General features: G+C 43.9%; 1 protein-coding gene across 1 annotated transcript in view; it reads left to right on the top strand.

Annotated features, from left to right (window-relative positions):
- GDPD4 (glycerophosphodiester phosphodiesterase domain containing 4) overlaps positions 1–17,917 on the top strand; it is a 349,739-nt gene that overhangs the window by 161,102 nt on the left and 170,720 nt on the right. The window contains exon 2 of the mRNA XM_085623257.1: positions 2,554–2,762. Coding sequence (XP_085479383.1) covers positions 2,580–2,762 — 183 coding nt within the window. The 5' untranslated portion in view covers positions 2,554–2,579. The remainder of the gene's footprint in view (positions 1–2,553; positions 2,763–17,917) is intronic.

Here is a 17,917-nt window from a genome sequence, read left to right on the forward strand (position 1 = left end):
CGTTCAGAGCACGCTGAAATAGCAAGGGCCCGAGGCAAATAACTAGCAGTACCTGGAGGAGGTAAACAAACATGCCAAGGGAGAGTGCGTGACTGAGCCCGGGCGGCACCCGTACCTGTTATTGTTAAACAGATGCCGGCCTATGGACACGTTAGCATCTAATTTGCCCGTCATCTGATACTGCAGCTCGGGTTCCCTTCTTTCGAGGCTCCTCTGTCTGCACATTGACTGTACTGATCTAGATTGTTGCTGAATCCCAGTGCGCAATGCAGGCCGGAGGAAGGCTGCTAAAATACAATGAATTATCGAAGCAAATAAATCAAAATGTATAGATTTATAAAAGCTGTGTGAGTGGAAAAGCTCAGAGCTTAAAAGTTGGTTAAAATGTGATGCTGCAAGAAGTTGATGGCAAAAGACACACAGGTGATGAAAGGAATGCAGAGCAAATGAAACATTCACACCCAGTCAACAGATGTGGGTTTAATCCATTGTTCTTTTGCTCACCATGCACCCCAGTTTATACCCAGCCATCTGCAAATCAGCCTTGACCCTATGCCTCATGGGAACAGTCCAGTCCGTACTGCCAAGCCAGGTCCTCTCTGGACCTGAAAACAGGCATGGGGCATTACCCCTCATCAGCCATGCTAGCTTGAATCCAGTGACAGAGTGAGAAAGCAAAATACATACAGATGATGGATGGACTGCAGAGCAAATCAAACATTCACCCCTAGTCAATAGATCTGGGTTAAAACCATCCTCCATTTGCTCACCATGCCTTCCCAGTTTAGAACAGTCCAGCCCTTGCCAAGCCAGGTCCTCCCTGTATCAGAAACAAGCATCCTGAGACCAGTTTTGGGGCATCACTCCTCATCAGCCAGGCTAACTTGAATCCAGTGACACCGTGAGCCTGGAACCTGCATCTCGGCATACCCGGCACACTTAGGGCGAGAAAGCAAAAGACACACAGATGATGGACAGAATGCAGAGCAAATCAAATTTTGACCATCAGTCAATAGATCTGGGTTAAATCCATCCTTCTTTTGCTCACCATGCCACCCCAGTTTAGACCCAGCCATATGCAAATCAGTCTTGACCCTGTGCCTCATGGGAACAGTCCAGCCCAACTGCCAAGCCAGATCCTCCCTGGACCAGAAACAAACATCCTGGTACCTGTTTCGGGGCATCACCCCTCATCATTATCATTATGAATCATTAGGTTTATTACTGTACACCTTTCGCATATTATATAACAACGCATGAGAACAAGGGGTTAAAATGGTCAGTGAGATTGCATCTCCGTTCAGAGCACGCTGAAATAGCAAGGGCCCGAGGCAAATGACCAGCAGTACCCGGAGGAGGTAAATAAACATGCAAAGGGAGAGTGCGTGACTGAGCCCGGGCGGCACCCGTACCTGTTGTGTTCTGAACAGGCGCCGGCCTGTGGACACGTTAGCACCTAATTTTCCCGTCATCTGATACTGCAGCTCGGGTTCCCTTCTTTCGAGGCTCCTCGGTCTGCACATTGACTGTACTGATCTAGATTGTTGCTGAATCCCAGTGCAAAGTGCAAGCCGGAGGAAGGCTGCTGAAACACAATGAAATATCGAGGCAAATAAATAAAAAAATAATAGATTTATAAAAGCTGTCTGAGTGCAAAAGCTCAAATCTGAACAGTTGGTTAAAAAAAATGTGCTGCTGAAAAAAGTCGATGGGCCTAAGTACTGCCCCGTTAGCCAGGTTAGTCCCAGGATTGCATAGCCCCAACCAGACGAGTCCTCCCCACAGCCCCTGAGCCTTTAACGCCTTCACTTTATGTACCAGCTTGGCCAGTGCTTAATTTGTAAAAGAACATGTGCCGGTGCCTACAATGTTTCCTAGAATCCCGTGCCTTGCTACTATAGAAAGTCAGGGGTGTTGAATACCACGGCCGCACCCCCCACCTGACACTCCCTAACACATTATCTCACTCTTCCAGAGATTCTTTTCCATCCCAGCTTTTGCTCTTTGTCATTATTTTTCCGTCTCTCTCTCCCTCCTTATTTTATTTGTTTTTTTATCTTCTCTCTCTTGCTCTGGGTCAAAGTTAGACGAGGAAAAATAATCTCCGGTCCGCAAAAATGAATGCTGGTGGGCCCCACCTGCATCCGCCGGTTCTAATGAAGTACTGAGCTTTGCATGCGAAAGGCCTGAGTGCAGCCGATTGATTACATTTCTTCTGTCGCTTTTCCACAGAATTATCAAAGGGAAGCGCGGGAGGGAAAATGGCGGGAGCAGGAAGTAGCCGCGCGCTGAAATATTTAGTTGCCCGGCTCCTCACTGACAGAAATGTGATCCTAGGCGCTTTCTGTATTTGTGATTGTCGAAGTCAGAAGGGAGGCGAATCACGTCAGTGGAACAAACAGGCACATAGCAATCCCCACCAAAGTCCAGCGTGTTCTGTGCGCTCGCTGCTTCTGGTGGAATGATCCAGTCAGGGGCCCCCGGGGTGAGGAGGGGGCTCCGCTAGTGTCGGCTGTGCTCCGTCCGCTCACCCCCTGCTTGCTTTCTTTTCAGCGGGAGGATGGTGTAAGCTGCCGCAGATGGGTAGCACTTCCATCAGCCTCAAGAAGCTGAGGCTCGGGAAGCTGAAGGTGGTGCGGCGGCGGCTGCTCCAGCGCTACGAACACCAGCCCTTCGTCTCCTTCCTGGCCGGGCTCTACAGCTGCCGCTGGAAGCGCTACCAGCGCGAGAAGACGCAGCCGGGCGAGTGCTGCTGCCAGAAGGTAGGATGAATGAATGAATGAATGTCTCATTCTAGGCAGACCTGGGGCGAGGCCATTGCAGGTGCACTCGGGAAATGTGAACGAGGAGCCTAGCCCCCACCACAGTCACTAATACCACTTCGAGTCTATCTGTTGATTGAATGTACACAGCGCCCTGTTTGGCTGAAAGACCCGTCTCTAGGTGCTAATGTTATCCACCAAAAATGAACCAAATGGTGAACCAGATGATGCAAAGCACTTGCAGAACCACATTTGGCAGGCCAGGGTGAGGATGATGTTTGCACATGTGCGATTCACGAGGTCCCTGGTTGATATGGTTGTGCCACAACTAGTGCTAGGAAGCCCCGCCCCCTTCACCGCAAGAAACACCACCCTATCCTCATGTTAGATACAATGCCGTTTTGTATTGTATTATATTAATTATTTACACAACACACATCCCCAAAGAATCATGGCCCTCAGAAAGATGCAGTACCAAAGAAAAATCTAGACCACAGGCTAAAACAAGCATTGTTAAAGCCAGTAGGTCTGGCGTTGGCCACCTGCCTTTTGGCAATTCTTGTTTTAGCCTGTTTTTTTGCACAACTTTATTTGTTCGGGCAGCTGCAGGGCCCTCATCAATCTAAACGAAAACATTGGCTAAAGGCAAAAATGTTGTTTTGGCATCAAAAAAGCACACAGAAGGTAACAGCTTTGTGTGTTGATGTGGTCTTTTAAAAGGGCAGTAAGCCATAAGTCATAGTGAAGTCTGCCAGTGGCTGAAGTGGGCTGACACATTGCCCCTTGATGCATGCTGAAGTAGGTGGAAGAAAAAAGTGAACAACAGAATGACAAACTAATGGATGCAGTCTGGATGAAAACCCCTTTAGGGAAAATCAAAAGGTCTTGGTTAACACTGACGTTAAAAAAAGCCGGTCAGGTTGCATTGGCTGCTAAGATAGAAAGAAGGAAAGAGAGACAGGAAGAAGTAAAGAAAGAAGAAGTAGAGAAAGGCAGGAATGAAGAAAGAAAGAGGAAGGAAAGAAGGAAAGAAAGGAGGAAGATAGAGAAGATGAAAGAATTAATCAATCATTTTTTTATAAAGCGCGACTACTCACCCGTATGGGTCTCAAGACGTATCTGCCGTTCAGTTGAAGAGTCAGTTCTTGAGATCCTTTCCGATTTGCAGCCGAGATGGTTATTGCCGGAGGTGCAGAGGCAGGGTGTTCCAGGTCTTTGCTGTGAGGGAGGAGAAGGATCTTCCACCAGCGGTGGTCTTGCAAATCTGTGAGGTGGTGGCCAGGGCCAGTTAGGCAGAGAGGAAATGTCTAGTTGGAGTGTAGAAGGAGAGGCGTTGGTTGAGATATGCAGGTTCGGCGTTGTGGGGGGCTTTGTAGGCATGCGTGAGGAGTTTGAAGGTAATTATTTTGTTGATAGGTATCCAATGAAGGTTTCTCAGGTGGCCCGTGATGTGGCTGTGGCGTGGGGATGTTCAGGATGACTCTGGCGAAGGCATTCTGGGTGTTCTGCAGTTTCTTTAGGAGTTCCTGGGTGGTGCTGGCATAGAGTGCGGTGCTGTTGTAGAGTCTGCTGCTGATGAGTGCATAGGTGACGGGTTTCCTGGACTCGGTGGGGATCCACTCGAAGATCTTATGACGTAGGCAGAGCGTGTGGAAGCAGGAGGGAGAAACTGCATTGATTAAGCAGTTCATTGAGAGCGAGGAGTCAAGGATGATATTGAGGTTTCATGCATGGTCCGGTGGTGCGGGGGGTTCAGAGCGCTGTGGGCCACCAGGAGTTGTCCCAGGCAGAGGGGGTGGAGCCCAGGATGAGGATTTCGATCTTGCCTGAGTTAAAATTGAGGCAGCTGTCCTTCATCCAGGTGGCAACAGTGGAAAGAAGAAAGAAAGGAAAAAAAATGAAGGAAAGAAAGAAAAAAAGAAAAAGATAGAAGAGGAAAGAAAGGAAAACGAAAGAAAGAAGAAAGGAAAGAATGAGAGAAAGAAGGAAAGGAAGACCGAAAGAAAGGAAGAGGAAGACAAGAAAGAAGGACAGAAAGAAGGAATGGCAGGGTTGCAAAGTTGTGATTGTATTCAGAGTACTTGTGAGCTGCTGATGAAAAAGCAACAGTCAGATAAACAAAGGAATTTACAACATCATTGGGAGGAGACAGAAAATGATAAAGCTGGAATGTACTCTGATGTGGTAGAAGGCCTCCTGCTATCAAATCAGGTTTTACAAACAAAGGCAACACTAAAGTAATAATAAAAATGTTTAAAAATAACCCAGAAACACTGACACAGAAGGGACCTACCTCATGTGTGTGGATGTGCTTCTTGAAAAGGGCTAAATGCAGTCACTCAAAAAAAGTTAGCTAGTGGCTGATGTAGGCTGCCCAATTGCCCCATGCTGTATGCTGTAGTGGGCGGGAGCAAAGGGTGAATGACAGAAGAATAGATGAATAAAGGAACAGAGGGAGCTGAAAGTTCCTTATGTAAGTATATTATATATATAATTTTGGTAAAATCAAATAGTCTTGACTAACCCCAGATCTAAAAATAGTTTTTTTTAAATCGAACAAAGGGATGTAATGACACCAAACAGATCATTGGAGCCTGAGAGAAAGCTTATATTAAAACCCAAAATAAAATAGTTAAAGAGACACATGCAATTCTAACATACAAATTGATATTGAACTAACACAACATTTAAATGTGCAAAAGCCACAATAGACATATATACATAATATTATCCTTTAGTAGTAGGCCTCAAGATGTTTATCGCAAGTTTAATTTTTCCAGCAGCAGAGTTGAATGTGCTGAGACGTGCACAAAATGTCTAGAATTAACCTTACTCCAACATGCCTTTAGTGACGACTTCATATTGTATTAAAGAATGTATATTATTTTATTTTATTTTTATATATTTATTTTGTTTAGAGGTTTTATATAGCGCTGGCTAGACCCAGAGGTATCAGAGCGCTTTACATAAGTGTGAAGACAGTAACGGTACAACAATAATAATTCAATAGCATGGAATTCGGACAGGTTAATAAAGGAGACATTGGTTACGGTTATACAGAACAAGTATAACAGTCAGATAGTACAAAAGCTATTTACATATAAACATGAAGGCGCATTTGGTAATATGATATATGAGAGGAGGTAGGAATAGAGGGCTACAGGTAGAACGAAGTAAGACGTTGAGCAGGGGTTGGAAGACAGATGGAGAAGGGGGTAAGCTGTAAGAGAAGGGTGTGTGTGTGGAAGGGGAGGAGCAGAAGGGCAACAAAGGGGGCAAGTGCAACTGTGTCAGTGGAAAATCGAGGTAGGAGAGGGCGGATGGAGGGGGACAGTAAGAGAATGGGGGGGCCTAAATGGGGGTAAGAAGGGGGAGATTGCAGGGCAATGGATACTGACCCTCAATAATTATTGAGTAGATGGCTTTTGAGGTCTTTTTTTAAGTTGATGTAGGAAGGGTTACATCGCAGGTCTTTGGGGAGGGTGTTCCAGATGTTTGGGGCATTACCGGAGAAGGAGCGAGATTGTGTGCTTTTCTTTTTTAGCTGGGGAGGGACAAGGAGGAGAGCGTTGGTACTTCTCATCAGCCGTGAGCTGCCCGCTTTGCTGAGTTTATTGGAGCGGTAAAGGGGGGTATTTTGATGGAGGGCTTTATGTGTGATGCAAGCAGTCTTGTAGGAGGATCTATCTTTAATAGGAAGCCATTTAAGTGTTTTGAGGACTTGGGGGATGTGGTCGGAATGCTTGCTGTCGGTGACGAGCCTGGCGGCAAGGTTGAGCACAGATTTGAGTGGGGCTAGGTGGACCTTTGGCATTCCGGTGAGGATGGCGTTGCCGTAATCAATTCGCGAAAGGACCAGTGATTGGAGTACTATTTTAAAGTCATTATTTGGAATGAAGGGTTTAATATTCTTGAGATGGCGGAGAGTGAAGAGGGCTCCTTTAGCTGAATTTTTAATGTGGACATTGAGAGTTAGGTTATTATCAATGGAAATTCGAAGAGATTTTACTGAGTTAGATAAGAGAGTGAACAATTGAGAGCATTGAGGTCAGAGATCCAGGTTTGGATGGGAAGAGAGTTATTTTTAGGGGAGAAGAGAATGATTTCCATTTTGTTAGGGTTGAGTTTGAGATGATTTGAATGGAACCAGGATTGGATCTTTGTCAGGGTGTTGTTAAGGTGTAGGACATCCAAGTGGGATTTAATCTTATAGTAGAGTTGGGTGTCGTCGGCATACAGGTGGTAATTGATTCCGGCTTGTTTTAGAATGAGGGAGAGAGAATAGATCCCTGAGGGACCCCTAGAGAGACCGGTGTGGGGTTAGATAGGCAGTCTTGGAGTTTGATTTGCTGTGTACGGTGTTGTAGATAGGAGACAAACCATTTGTGAACAGGAACACCGAGCCCAAAACGATCTCTGAGCACATTCAGAAGAGCAGAGTGGTTAACCGTATCGAACGCTGCTGAAAGATCAAGGAGGATAAGTAGGCAGGTCTCGCCATTGTCAAGGGAGTGGTGGTGAATGTCATCTATTATGTTTAGCGTGGCAGTTTCCATACTGCAGCCATTCCTAAAGCCTGATTGTAAGGAATCCAGTAAGTTGACATTTTCGATGTGTTTGTCTAATTGTAGCAGGGCACATTTTTCAAGGGTTTTGGAAAGAAAGGGCAGGTTAGAGATGGGACGGAGATTGTTTAAGTAATTAGGGTCGGCATTAGGGTTTTTAATAGTGGGGGTGATTTGTCAGAGTTGGAGGGAGATAGGTACATAGCTTGTGGCAAGGGAGGTGTTGATGATTTTGGTCCAAGATGGAGCAGTGATGTGCTTAAGGTCATGGATAAGGTTTGAGTGGAGGGGGTCTTTAGTGTGAGAGTACGGTTTTAGTTTGGCAATGATGTTAAGAATTTTAAGCTCAGTAACAGGGTGGAAATTATGCCAGGAGGCATTGTTTTTAAGTTGAGTGTAAGAGTGGTTGGTTTCAAGAGGTGTGTTGGTGGGTAAGAGTGGGGAGTAGTCAAGGGGAGGTGTGGTAGTAGGTAAGTGTAAGGAGTAATTAGGGGTAGGTGTAGTATATTAGATTAATATAACATTTTGAAATTCTCTGCATGAAACACTTCATCATTGAATAGAATGACTTCATATTATTTCACACAATAAATACAATGCATGAATAGAAAATGTTGATTTTTTTTTTTAACCTAATGTTACTTATTTCATAATGAAGAAATGTGCTGAATAATATTTGTTGCAGTTGATGTTTTTATTTCACATAGCCTATTGTTTAGCCTGACATACAATTTATTTCATCAGATGGTTAAGAATGTTCTCATATCGTTTGGAAGGAGGTCTAAGAGTCGAAAAGCCTCATATGTAGACATAGTTTAAAATGTGTTTCATACTTCAAGATAATTCTTAGTGAACCCATTGTGTATAGACGTGGAAAGGAATGGGACTAGACTGCTCTCAAGAAGAATCGAAAGATGATTGGACGAGAGGAGGAGGTGGAGAAGAAGCAACATGAACTGCAATATTTCTTTCGACTGTTTATACTAGTGCGGGTCCCAGAGTAGGTTAACACTTTTCCCTGATGCTTTTCAAGACCCATGCCATATGTCTGCACTGAAGCTAAATGGCAGCGGCTTTATGCTGAAGGCTGTGATGGTTGCAGTTTCTACTGTATTGCATGATTAATTTGCTTTGTTGAACCTCTCTTTATTAGAAATTTAAGCTGATACTAATTGATCGAATTTGAGCTTCATGCTCTCTCTCACTCTTGCCTCTCCAACTTGAACTCTCAAATGATTCCTGCTAACACCCATTTCGTCCCATTCTTTAGAATAGGGATTCTTTCCTTTATGGAATCCTCTGCATTGCATTATTTGATATGACTTGTTCTAACCACATTTTTTTACTATCAATTGTGTAATCTGATTGATGCATTTTGTACTAATTGAATAAAAGAAGAAGTGCTTACTAAACCTTTTAATGATAATAAATCCCTTAAAACTTATCAACACTTTCATTATTGACTGAACTTAGAAATAGTATTGTGATTTTAATTTATGTGATGTATAGCTCCTGATCTTCTCATAAATGACTGCAAAGGTCTGTCGCCAAGAAGTAAAGGGAAACACCACGAGCAGGGATCCATCCTGTTGGTGTGAGATAGGGATGTTAAACCGTCTTATATAAATTGACTACCGCTCCAGCAAGCCTATTCTGTTCTCTGGCTGCCAACTCAAAAACGTTTTGTCAAGAAAGGTTTTGGTCTGGATTCTAGGGATAATAAGAACATAAGGACCTCTGGGGTTTGATGACCTGGGCATCTGGTACATAGTACATTTACTTGCCAGGAATTGAGGGGCTAAGCCATGGATTATACAATGTAGAATTCCAATGGCCTTTAAGTTAATCCTTTTCTTGATGCACAGTCAATGTAATTGGAGATATGCATTTGTGACAAGGGGTACCTGCGGTAAAGTGGACCACAGCATTTTGAATTGGTTGAGGACATAGCAGGGAGATTTCTGAAAGTCCCAGATATCAATGAAACCATAGACCAGAAGGGATAGTACCAGAGCTTGTAAAATTGAAACATGGAAATTATTGTCAATCTAAGGCGAGATTTGTTTGGTACATTTTAATTGCCAGAAGCACGCACTGGAAATTATGGAGACTTGATGCTCCATGGACACATCAGCATCCAGGTAAATACCTAGATTGCAAACTACCTTGGAGGACTCAGGACAAGGACCCATGATGACCGATAGAAGGCTGCAATTTCAGAATATCATTCCTGGCAATCAGTTACTCAGCTTTTGTGGGATTTAACTTGAGGTAGTTGATTGACATCCTACGGTGAACTGATGTGAGGGTATATGTGCCAGTTGAGCATGAGCTAGGGTTGAAGCAGAAATGGGGGGTTTGAATGTTGCAATTTAAATAAATGTGAGTGTCGTCGGCATACATGTAGTATTGTACATCCAGCTCATGCAAGAATGATGCTAGAGGGGCTATATAAATGTTTAAAGGTGGAAGCTCAGACCCCTGTGTGACCGAACAAGATGCCGACTTCGAATCAGATGTGAAAGAAGATAAATGGTTTGCAACCCTGAGGTGAGAGATGACTTAAACCACCAGATCGCCTGATCAAAGCCCATAATGTTTAGTCTTGAGAGGAGGATAGTATGGTCAATGGTATTAAACTCTGCTGATAAGTCTAATAAAATTAGAGCAACTGTATCTCTCCTGTCCACACTGCGTCTGAGGTCATCTAAAAAAAGAGAACATGACTAACTTGGAGCCATTTTTTAAGCTCCAAATGCACCCGTCATCTCCAGTTAAATATAACATACTGTGTTTTGTTGTTGTTGCTAACCTGAATATGTGCCCCTTAAGAGATTAAAATGAGCATTGTCAAAGTCAATCATTCTCATTTGGCTAGTGCTCTTCAGCTGTTTCTAAAACGAGCCGGCATTGGCAAAGTCAGTATTTGCTATCTTTTCTTTAGCGTTGATTCACTTATAGATTCATATTTCATGCACAATTATTCTCTACCATTGTGCTTGGCATTCTACATACATAGCAGTTCTAAAACATATTTGATACAGCAGTTTATGTAGCCTATTCATCACGTTTTGAGTCTTTCAGTCAGTCTGTAAGGTGCATAGTCTTAAACTCCACCCATTAGGGATATCTCCAACCTTCCTATTGCACAACATTTAAAAGGAGTCTGAAGGGGCGATGACCTCCTCTCCAAGAGATTTTGCCTCTACCATTTGTTACCCTTCTAGGCTTCTACCTCCGGGTTGGTCTCTGAATTGCAGGGCCAAAGCATTTATATTCGTCTGTGAAGCCAGTGCATTTCATATATATAGAAAGGACTAAACACCTCATAAAACTAACAAATCCTTATTCAAGCCTTGTAAACTTGTGCTGACAGAAAATAATTTCCTATCACTTTCTTAAAGAAGAGTCTTTCTGTTATTTGCACCCAAACTGTCTTCCAGGGTATTGTGATATTTGGTAGTCTTTTGAAAGCAATACCTTGATGGACAGAAAAAGGTGGGTGGCATTTTCGCTTGAAGAGGGAGCAGCTCCTGGGGGCGTTTAAGATGGCGGCCAGAGCAGTCACAATCCGCGGAGCTTCTCATGGGGCCTTGGGAAACACCCTGATGCATTGGCTCAACGCCTGTTCCACCCGAGAGCGCAGACACACTGGTGCCCACTGGGTGTGAGGAGCGCAGGGGGGCATTGGGGTGAGCCCCGTGGTGGTGCCATCCTGGACGGCGGCCAAATTCATCACCCGTGTGGCTGATATACGCGGGCCGACCAGTTTGAGAGCCCAGGAGTGCTAGACCGGGTGCCGCGAGCAAGCGGAACCTGCATATTAAAGTTGGTGGTGCGGCCATTGGGGTACCTTGCTGGTATTCCCGCTGCTGGGCAGCGAAGCGGGGTGGGCCCCAGGCAGACCCCGTGGAGGCTGGCCTGTGGCTGATGGTGCGGCTGGGGCGGCTTTCAGATTCATACTCACCTTGAGTTGTTTTGGTTCTGTGGGAGCGAAGAATACTTCCTTCAGTCCTCTAGAAAATCCGCACTGACATCAGTATGGAAATTGTGACCGTAGACAGTACAGTTCACTAGGGGACAACGGTTGTGGATGGAAAAGAGACATCTCGTCCTCGACTTCTGAATGCTGGTCAGGTATCACTTGACTACCTCACACGCAATACAAAAAATGCCAAAGAAATTTTTCACTTTGTCCACAGATATAAGAAAAGCATCTTCTAAAAGGAAGAATTGAATACAGGTTTACATTAGAAAGTGCTCTCACCAGGTTATTGTGTCCAGGGATTGCTGAGGTGTCACAAAATAAAGAATCCAGCTTCTGAAGCTGATGAAGTCCATGGAGAAATAAACCTTAATTCCCTCTGGGGTTCCTTAGTTGACAAAAGAAGAACTCAAAAATATTCCTTGAGACCACAACAGCTATATATATTATTATTATTATTACTTTATTTCGGCCAATTTGGCCATAAAAGTCACATACATACATAGAAAATCAAGCTGTAAACATGGCAGCAATTTAAGAAAATGGTACATGGAGAAAGAATAGCTTTTACAATTCATTTCATTTCAATTTTAAAAATATATAAAAATATTAAAAATGTAAGAGTTATGTAAACATATACACCTTTCCAACTCAGAGTACCTGTCCTTGTTTCTTACGGGTTATGTAGGCAGAGTATAGGAATTTACTTATGCTAAATACAATGTACTGGGTTGAGTTACTTTTCATGATCCTAAAAGCTATTGCGCAGGACCTAGTTCCCAAGAGGTTGCACATTGGTTTTAGCCATTTCTTTCTAGCATTCATGTAGGCGCTACAAACAAAAAACATGTGAACCTCATTCTCAGAACGGACGTTGGAACACATAGGGCAACACCCCGTTTTAACATTCAATTCTCCCAGTCTTTTTTGTGCCCATCTTTCGGTGTTGTAATTAAGCATAAGTATCCCGTATCTGAACTTTAAGTAAAGGGTTTTTGCAATGGGTGGCTCTATCTCGTCCAGGAATGGTTCAAAACGGAACCCATCCTTAAATGACAGAAAGACCTGGACTGCGGAGCCAACACTACTTCCATCCACTACATTTCCGCTCATGTGGATCCAAAAAGCTCGCTTAACTATTAGTTTGGAAGAGGTGGACATTTTGTCGGGAGTCTCCCACATTGAATATAAGCCCAGGAGTGTAAACCATTTTTTAATATGCACTAGCCATTGGATGGAATTAAAAGAATCAAGAGTCATCAATTCATGTAGACCATTTCTATATTCTATCAGTTCCGGGGTGGACCAGAGCCTAACCCAGAATATTAATGGTCTTAAGATAGCTAGGTGGTCTGTTCTCCTAAAGTTCAGGTCAAGTTGGAGAGGTAAAAGAGGTGTACTATTAGGGACCCTTACAGAAGCACGCATGAATTTGTTGTCCAGATTTTGAAAACTATTCTTGGCCCATGTGCCCCATATCTCTGCTCCATATAGCACAGCAGATTGTATTTTAAATTTAAAAAGTTCTAAAACCGGGGTTACACTTTTGCTCGTGCTAGTATTCATTTTACATAAAATTGGCTTGACATTTTGGGCATATGTTATCTTGCTTTTCTCGATTTGGGCTTTCCAACTTAGTTTGGAATCGAGCACAACACCCAAATAGGAGAAGTTTTCCACAATACCTAATTTTTGGCTATTCAGGGTCAAGAACCCTCTATCTGGCATACTGGGATTTAATGACATGCATTTTGTTTTGTCAGCATTAATTTCCAAGCCCTTTGTCTGGCAATAGCAACTGAAGGAATTAAGGAGTGCCTGGAGGCCCTTTTTTGTTTGAGATATAAGTATTGTGTCATCTGCGAAGAGCAACGCAGGCACCCTTTCACCATTGAGCTGCGGCGAATCATTAACACAAACATTCAAATATTCGGGGACATCATTAATAAACAGAGAAAACAAGGTAGGGGCCAGGACACATCCCTGGCGAACCCCGCGTTCAATAGGAATATTGCGTGTCAACTCGCCATTAGGGCCCCACCTGATATTTGCAAAGTTGTCAGCATGCAGCTCAACTATTTGGGCTAGGAGGCATCCCGGTAGACCTATTTCTCTTAAAGTTTTCCAAAGTAGACTGCGTGGGACAAGATCGAATGCAGCCCTCAGGTCAACGAAGGCAACATACAGGTGACCTTTTTTAATGTGCACATACTTCCAAATCAAACAACAAAATCGAAAAATTTGGTCAATAGTGCTGGTCCTACTCCTAAAACCAGCTTGAAATTTGGAAATTATGTTCGAATCTTCCAGCCAGTCATTAATCCTGAATAGCAAGTGTTTAGCATATAATTTTTGGAGCGTGTCCATCAGACTAATGGCTCTGTAGTTAGAGGGTATCAGTCTATCCCCCTTTTTAAATATTAACACAACCTCCGCTGCACGCCAACTATCAGGAAAGTTGCAGTTTGATGATAAAGCATTAAACAGGCGGTTCACATATGGGGCCCAGACGTCAACTTCGTGTTTGTAAAGATCCCCCGGTATTTTATCCGGGCCAGGGGCTTTGGTGTTTTTAAGTTCGTTGATCGCCCTTACTGTCTCATCCAGTGTAAAGTTAAGGGGTTCAATAATGGGGGATTCAATAAGGGGGGGGCACCATAAGCTCCCTTTACTGTCGCCATCGTATTGTTTATAAAGATTTGTAAAGTGAGTTACCCAGGTCATCTCATCCAGGAATACATCTTTCACAGCTCTCCCAGCGTGCCCCCCATTAGCCACCAGCCTCCAGAAGCCAACATTATCATTAACTTTTGCAGCAGCTAACATTTCAGCCCAAATTGATTCCTCCCATAGTTTTTTGGATGTTTTTAGTATACGTTTGTATTCCACCCTTGCAAGTTTAACTTCTTCTTTTGCCTTGTTTTTAATGGCAAGCAATAAGTTTCTTTTAGCAATCCTGCACGAGTGGTCATACCATAACTTTCCGTGATTGGCCACTCTTATGTTTTGTTGCTTTTTTCTCGGCATTTTTGATAGATACGTTTTTAGTTCTGAAAAGAAGACTTTGTGAAGATCAACGAAATGATCAAAATGTTCAGGTAAGAAGGCATGGTCAACTATATGTGCAAACGTTTGCTCAAAAAGAGAGTACACCAACGCTAAGGCCTTACCATCCGCCAGAACACGTGGCCATCTTACTGCACGTCTGTTGTTGTTTGTGTGGACGTCCTCACACATGCTTACATGGATATTCTCAGTTGATGTTGTGATGGTGTCACTAACCATATTCATGTTGATGTAAAGTTCCAAAGGATAGTGATCGCTTTCCCCCCTACTTATTACTTTCAGATCAATCAAAAAATGCCAGATGCTAAGAGAAACAAGTACAAAATCTAGATTGCTTTTAGCTTTAGAGAAGGTTGGTTGTTTTTGCAAGTCCGATGGGAGACGGCCATTGCCTGCTCTAAGGCCGTGATCTGCGGTGAGTCTTAATAATTGGCTGGCCAATGTGGAGTATTTAACAGATTTTGTGGTATCAAGCTGGGGGATATTATACGCTTGGTCCTCATCTTCGAACACATCAGAGATGCCCGGAACAGGTTCGTAATTACAATTTAGGTCTCCTCCCAAGATAACCGGGGTGTCTCCAACTACGTTTTTCAAGAGGAGATCCAGGGCTTCAAGTGTTGGTGAAACCTTGGAGTGGCCGATCGGTCTGTTATAAACATTAACGATGTAACATTCGTTTCCACAGGGTGGAGTAACCCTTAGGGCCAAGATATCAGGAGAGCCTGTATCAACAAGATCAACCTGCATGACCAAGGTGATTTTTAGCCAAATTATTAGGCCCCCCGATGGTCTTCCTCGGTCGGACTGGACTGCCTCAATACCATATGTTTTATATCCTACCCGATGTGGAACTTCTGTAGCCCAGGTTTCTTGTAGCAGACAAATGTCACAGATGTCAATGTAGTCTGCCCAGTCAGGGTCTTTTAAGTTCTTGCAAACACCTGCGATGTTCCACGATAGAATAAGTAAGCGAGGTGATAGGCTCTGAGTGTCAGGGGAGGGATTGACTACACACTGTTTAGATAAACTGCCTAGCTGTGGGTTTAGCATGTCTTTCTCTGCATCCCTGGCTCTTTCTTTCACTACAGTATTAGATCCCCCATCCGGACCACCCTTAGCTTTACTATAGCATACATTTCCGGCTTTATAAGATAATTCCACTTTCTGGGGATTTGAAATGGTCCTATGCATCCTAACCTTAATGATCTGATCATCATCATGCAATTGTAGGACATTTTTTAGTTTGGGATTACCTTTGTCCATGCTACAGAAGGTGTCATATAAATTAGAGATACAGTCAGGCATAGTGGCAAGTCAATCGACAGCGTCAAGGCAACTGAATCTATTGAAGGTGGGGATGCCAGACCACATATTATAATCACCATGTCTAGCCGAATTGGGAGCACTGCCATAATAATGGTTGACAGGGTTCCACTTGGGGACATGATGAATGGGTCTAGGTGAAGGGTAAAAGAATGATAGGGGTCTAGCTTCAATGGGAGGATTCGCACCGTACGATTTCCAATTGCATATTAGTTCAGCACTTTGGGGTTCTTCAAAGGATATGACAATACAGTCACCCGTGGTTGATTTGGCCGTTGGCCCTACCCATGGTACCCTCCTAACCATAAGGATCTTACTTTTCATCTGGTTAGGAATGGGTTTATATTTGTCTAGCCAAAAAATCACTTTGTTTTTTAAAGATTGAAAGTTTTCTTCATATTGGCTATCCAATTCTGGCACCCCTGTGAGGACAGCTACAAATGGACTAGCGTCTGGTGGCAGATCTATATACCCTCCTCTAAAATTACTGTACATGTGGCTAGACTGATGGTTTGACTTATGAGTGGTATTTATAAAAGATTTATCAGGCAAGGATTGATTGCTTGCAGAAGTAATGTGAGAATATGCAGGCGGATTGGATCGGGGTTTATTTGGGACTAATACGCTCTGGTTGGAAGAGTGGGTAGAGGGAAGAATTGGCAATTGAGAAGTATTACTATGTACCTGATTTTTCTGTGAAGGTTTACTAGTAATATTTACAGCTGTAGAAGTTGAGGGAGTTGGATTGGGTTTTTCTTTAGTGCTAATTGGTTGTTTAACATTAGTATTTCTTACTATCCCCTCCTTTTTTTGCTGCACATTCGATGAATTTGTGTTTATTGTTAAGACCGGGGCGGGGACTGGAGCTTGCTGGGTGGCTCTAGGCACTTCAGTACAGTTAAGGCTTAAACTTGACAAAGTGATGACACTTTTCTCAACTTCAAGTAGCTGGTTCACAATGCCAGTTAGCCTGATTTCTAGTGGTTTAAGTAGTCTCTTTAGCGTCTCCCACACTATTTTTAAGAATTCTTCCCTTCCACCATCTTGTTCTGCCATATCAGACGAGACTCTTTGCCCCTCACTGGCTGAGTGATCAGACATGACGATAGAAATTTGTTCATCTATGTTAGCATTAGTATTTTCTACAGTTGCTGGGGCTACATCGTGTACAATGTTATCAGTTGTTACAGTAGGCATACTTGGTGTTCCCCCCGTGATATTATGGCTAAGGGCTACTTTTGCTTTTTTCCTAGCGAAAGCGGTTAGGTGTTTGCGCTTTCTTTTATGCTTTGATGGTGCCTTGGCGGGTGACTTGCTTTTATTAGACTCTGTCTCAGCTGGTAGCTGTCAGGGCACCTCATTTGCGATATCCTCAGCACTCTCCTTTGGAAGATTCAGCGGTGATAGGCTTTCAGATTCGGCTCTAACGGAAGGCCCAGGAGGTTCTTGATTAATAGGAGGGGTTGTTTCTTCTACTGTTGAGTAAACCTCGGCCGAGGTTATAATTGGTTTTGTGCCAGTAATGCGTTCAGGCGTTTTGGAGGTTGCAATGCTGCCTAGAGAAGATTTTTTTCTGAGTGCAAATTCAGTTGAAAGCCTCCTAGCACACTCAAGTTCTATTGAGACTTTGTGCTGAAGTTTAGTTATTTCATTATCAATAGAGAGGCTGGTCCTGGTGATAAAATCATCTAAGGTGCCTGTAGCCTTTTTGGAGGTCTTAGTAGCCTTACTCCTAGTTTCGCGCGAGGACATTGTGTGGAAGGGATATTACAATTATATATGAGTAGTGCAGGAAGGCCAGCTAATGTAACACAGAAATTAAAAGCCAAGAGGAATGGCCCGGTCCGGTCTTAAACGGTCTCTAACGGCCTAAAACGGCCCTGTCTTTGCCCCGTCTTCGCCCGGGCTGCGTCCCGCGCTGCGGGAGTAGGATGTTGTTATGAAGCCTCAGGAGGGCGGCGGGCGGGCCAGCAGGGAGAGCGGACCGGAAGCTCTCCGTCGGTCTAGCAGGGACTTCTGGGAATTGAAGTCCCCGCACGCTCGCAGCCCCGCTGCAGCCACACGCCTGATGCCGCTTTTCCTCCTTACCGCCTCAGTGCTCCTCACAAATGTCAGGTATGTTCCCCTCCTCAGCACAGGCGAAGGGGCACCCGCGAAGCGGGTGCGCCAAGTGGTGGAAGTGCGCCGAGTTGTAGAAGGGTGAGCCGCTGTAT

The sequence above is a fragment of the Triturus cristatus genome, chromosome 8 (genome assembly GCF_964204655.1).
Source record: "Triturus cristatus chromosome 8, aTriCri1.1, whole genome shotgun sequence".
In the NCBI taxonomy this organism is placed as follows: domain Eukaryota; kingdom Metazoa; phylum Chordata; class Amphibia; order Caudata; family Salamandridae; genus Triturus; species Triturus cristatus.